The 4,624-nt window shown below is 39.4% G+C and overlaps 1 protein-coding gene across 1 annotated transcript in view; it reads right to left on the reverse strand.

Annotated features, from left to right (window-relative positions):
• LOC118336303 (CCR4-NOT transcription complex subunit 10-like) overlaps positions 1 to 4,624 on the reverse strand; it is a gene marked incomplete in the record, with an annotated part of 10,548 nt that overhangs the window by 5,128 nt on the left and 796 nt on the right. The window contains 5 exon segments of the mRNA XM_035672916.1: positions 518 to 601; positions 689 to 772; positions 2,400 to 2,539; positions 3,611 to 3,758; positions 3,863 to 4,024. Of these exon segments, the coding sequence (XP_035528809.1) occupies positions 518 to 601; positions 689 to 772; positions 2,400 to 2,539; positions 3,611 to 3,758; positions 3,863 to 4,024 (618 nt within the window).

Here is a 4,624-nt window from a genome sequence, read left to right on the forward strand (position 1 = left end):
TGTGTGAAAGGGTGAACGTAGTGTAAAAGCGCTTTGAGTGGTCGGAAGACTAGAAAGGCGCTATACAAGTACAGGTCCATTTACCATCTGATCAGAGTTTTGTGAGCCTGTGTGTTGCCCTGGACAGCCCTGTAGACAGGAAGCGGATAGACCTACAATTAACTAGAGCAGTGAAACGTGTTACATTTGTAAAATCTGGACCGTGTGGCTCCTCTGTCCATTATCATATCACGATGCGATTGGTCCGACCACATCCAGGACGAGTGGAATTTAGTTTGATTGGAAGTGATCAGCTCTCAGATTTGTCTGGTTTCCAGGTTAGCCAACCACACAACAGCTCCTCCAAAACTGTAGCAGTGTTTTTAATGTCAATGCATGGTGGCAGACAGTGACTGTGTTTTGCCACTCATGAGGGAGGGACCATGATGATTACCAAGCACTATGACATCCCATTCATATTCTATATGTCACTCCTCCCCTTCACAAGGTGAAATAGCATCAACAGACACAGACTCACGTTCCCTGCTGTGTTCATCACTGATTTGATCTCCCTTTTACAGGCCTTGGAGGATTTCATCTGAATGTAGGCTCTCACTTTGTACTGTAAAAGAAACAACAGTCAATCACAGTCAGCGGGATGGACACTGAAACACAGAAACAGTGGATGTTAAAATCTATGAGCTCTTGCCTGATGCATCTTTGATTTGGCTGCCTCGATCATGGCTGTGAACTCTGCTTTCTGGTTGGCTCCATCTTTGTTTGAACTGTTGTTCTGGAACCAAACATAGCAATCCATGAACAGTTAAGTGCATGCGTTTAAATTTGCTTCATTTGACTTATTCCTTGAAAGAAAACTACGACTAAAGTCATTTCTTCAGACATTTAGGGTAGCAGTTAGACAACAGAATAAATGACTCTTTGAGAGTAACTCTAGACTAAAGTCATCAGGCTTGTGGTTATAGCAGATCTGCATTGATGAGAAATACTTGTCATTTAGCGAGATGTATCCTAAATCTTTTTGACTGTGAAGGCCAACGGTTTACTTTTTTCAGACTATAATTGATTGGGCTGGGTAAAAAAATCAATTTAAACGATTTTAGATCGATTTCATTTAAATTTTGCAATATCGATTCATTTTTTGTTTCTTTCCCCATGAAGTTAACCCCAGTAGTCTCGTGCGTGATGATGCAGCAGCGCGTTTACGTCAGGTTGACGTTCAAGCGCACAAGCATGCAAGCGTGCATAAACAAGATGACCAACGCAGGTAAAACCCCGCTCAGCAAGCAGTCCCAACTAAAGTCTGACGTCTGGAACCATTTCGGATTTAAAACAAGGACAAAGAGCTGGATAAAACCAAAGTGGTTTGCAAGATCTGCCAAGCGGAGCTCAGTTATTGTAGAAATACTACAAACCTCAGAAACCACTTGACAAGGTATCACTTTCACTTGCAATTCCTTTCTAATTTCAGAATTGCACTTTTGAGACTTAAGACAGTTTTGTTTACAGCTCAAGTTTAAACTGTCCACTTTACAAGTTTGCACTTAAAACCTGTTGTTTAAGGTGAAGAGAAAAAATAAAGTATTTGTATTTTGTAACACAGTTGAGCCATTTTCATTATTTAAGAGCAGATTGAATTGAATCGAATCGTGATTAATCGATTTAGAACCTTATGAATCGAAATCAAATCAAATTTAGGAAATTGGCCACGATATCCTGCCCTAATAATTGATCATGCTTTATAAATTGGCTACCATAACACACAACTTAAAATCATGTGTGGACACCATTATTTAAATTCACCTGAAGAGCCAATCTCCAGAGCTATGGCTCACCTGCTAACCTGCTTTATCATTTCAGGCTTGGCTACTATGGAAATAGGACAATGGTGTGAAGCGACACAAGTCTAGCCGTCGCCAGCATGGGGGTTATGCATAGAAAATAATAGGGGCAGCTGTTTGGATGTGTGTTGTTTGGCACCAGTGTGTTTAGCCTTTGGTGCAGTCTGAGGACACTGACAACCATTTTTTCATACAAAGCAATTTCATGGTAGAGGAAAGTTCAAATCAAAACCGCTGACAGTAAGCTCTGTGGATTATTCCAGGGAACAGGGGGGAGTTTTTATAAAGTAATCTTCAATGCTGTCACTACCACACACTAAATTCCATTCACATCCATTATACTGGAGGCAAATGTCTTTAACAAGTTGCCAAGATATATGGCTTAAATTAAAGGTGTGTTAATACATTCTGTGTGATCCATTGATCCACTTCTGCTTCATGTTTTACTGGGCTTCATTAGTAATTTACCGTAGCCATAGATCTCAGCATTAACATTAGGCAAAATGTTATCATATGAAAATAAGCACAGGTTGTGTTGTGTCTTAATGACAATCCGGGTACCTCTCCTTTGCCGTTCTTGTTGCTTCCTTGCACCGACATTTTGTCCAGCACAGCCAGCAGGTGGAGGGCCTTCTCTGGTTGGAAGGTGAGCAGGTACAGATCCACCAGCAGCAAGCACACAGCCTGAGCAAACTTCTCTTCTAGGACAAATAACACAATGACTCTATGCCAAACTCAAGGCTGACAAACAGACCTTTACAAAATATGAACACATCACTGTAATACTGTGGTCTAACTCCTGTAAAGAAACCGGACTGAGATATTGTCTGTGCTAGACTTTTTCAAAATCATGAACTCATTTCTCATAAACCTGGTTATTTCACACATTTGAGCAGCATGGCCATTACATCAAGTAATCAATATAGGACTGTATGCTGGCAAGCTAGGCAGCTTTTTTTTTTATGTCAAGGCATGCCATGATAGTCACGATTATCCTGATTATGCAAATTCAACACAATAAAATCAGCCCATACTTAGAACTATTGGTTGGACAATATAGACCTATTGCAGACATATTAGTACTGTATTGGTATTGGATGTTATGCACCCAAATGAAGACAGCTTTTCTTTTCTCCGGTATACAATGCAGAAAAGAATGCTTGTGGTATTACATTGGGTCACTGCAAAGTTTATCCAGTGTGCTCGAGATTTACAATACTGTTGCAAGCAGCACAGAGTAAGAGAATAATAAAGAATATTTAACAGAAATGTTTTTTTTTAAGAAAGCAGGAGGTACTCTGCAGCTACATTTGCAGAGTCATATTAGCGAACAATCCTCAAGTTTCACTATATCAGCCACCATTTTGGTAATTGGTAATAGTGCATTTTTCGTATACAGAATTGTATCGGTCGGGCTCTATCCATGCTATGATATCCAGTATTAATACCAGTTTGGGAGAGCAGCATTACAAGGTCACCATCTTAAGCAATTTATTCATTACCAAACATTTTCTGATAACACTGGGGTGTAATATCCTCAGGATATAAAATTGATAAATTTTAAATAATTGAATTAATATAAAAAGAGCTGAAACACCAATTATTCCATATATTATATTGAACTAATCAATCATTTATTCTGTGAGATGTCAGAAGTAACAACAAACACACTGTCAGGACCCAAAGTCCTGTCTTCATAATGCTGATTGCTATGGGCCGATTGCTGATCAATTACTTACCACATCAGTACTATATAAAGCACCACAACATACCAAATGGTTCCAGGAACTGGTAGAGCCTCTCTCCTATGGAGATGGCGTCAGAAAACTGTCGCATGTGATAGTGAATGATGGCTTGATTGTAGTACAGCAAGCTATTTTCAACATCATCCAACCCATCAACGTCCTCTGATGTGTGAACCTGGAAAATACAGAGTGTGGTGAAATTTAAGACCTCATCAAGAAGCAACGTGCTTTCACTGAAGACTAATACAAGAATAATACAAACCGCGTTTGAGTAGTTACCTGGTTCTTCATTGCCATGAGAGTCTGCTTCAGAGTTCCTGTGGTAGTCTGACCACTTTTGTAAAACTCTACGACAGCTTTATTCATGGCGATCTTGTAGTCCTCTTTGTTGAGCTCCTGCAGGGCTTCAAGGTGTTTGAGAGATTGATCATACTTCCCAGCCTGTGAGGAACACAGAGCCCATATCATCATTTGCAACATGATAGAATTTCTCCTTGTGTTAATCTTAAAATGTCTCACTATTTAAAACTGGGTCCATAGGTACAACCCATGCATGAGCACGTGAGAGGACTATGGTTAATAAAACACTGATTAATCATCTGATCCACTTATAATACATAATACATGTGGTTGTGGTTGCTCTGTAATGCGTAGCTGCACGGTGCATGAAGGAGGTTGACTGACTGTTCACTGTACTTCATTTGTATAAATATAACTCAACCTTAACTTTATGCAAATTAAATCTGTCCAGCCCAACGCAGCATGATGATATGAAACACCTTTTATAGCTTCTCGTCAAATCTAATAACAGACTAATAAATAATGATGATAAATAGATAAAATACAAAGCAGATCCTCTTTACGACAACTTTTATTCTTTAGTGGTTTAGGTTATGGTCAAACAGAGCAGAGATAAGTGGTTGGGGTTAGGGATAAGTTCAGGTTAAGGTAAGAGGAAACAGACTTGCAGAGAGGACTTAAACCTGACAAAAAATATGTTTACATACTGGTTTACTGGTCCAAAACGCAGCTGCGCGTCTT

The sequence above is a fragment of the Morone saxatilis genome, unplaced genomic scaffold (genome assembly GCF_004916995.1).
Source record: "Morone saxatilis isolate NCDOM2014 unplaced genomic scaffold, NCSU_SB_2.0 Contig24, whole genome shotgun sequence".
NCBI classification, from domain to species: Eukaryota; Metazoa; Chordata; class Actinopteri; family Moronidae; genus Morone; species Morone saxatilis.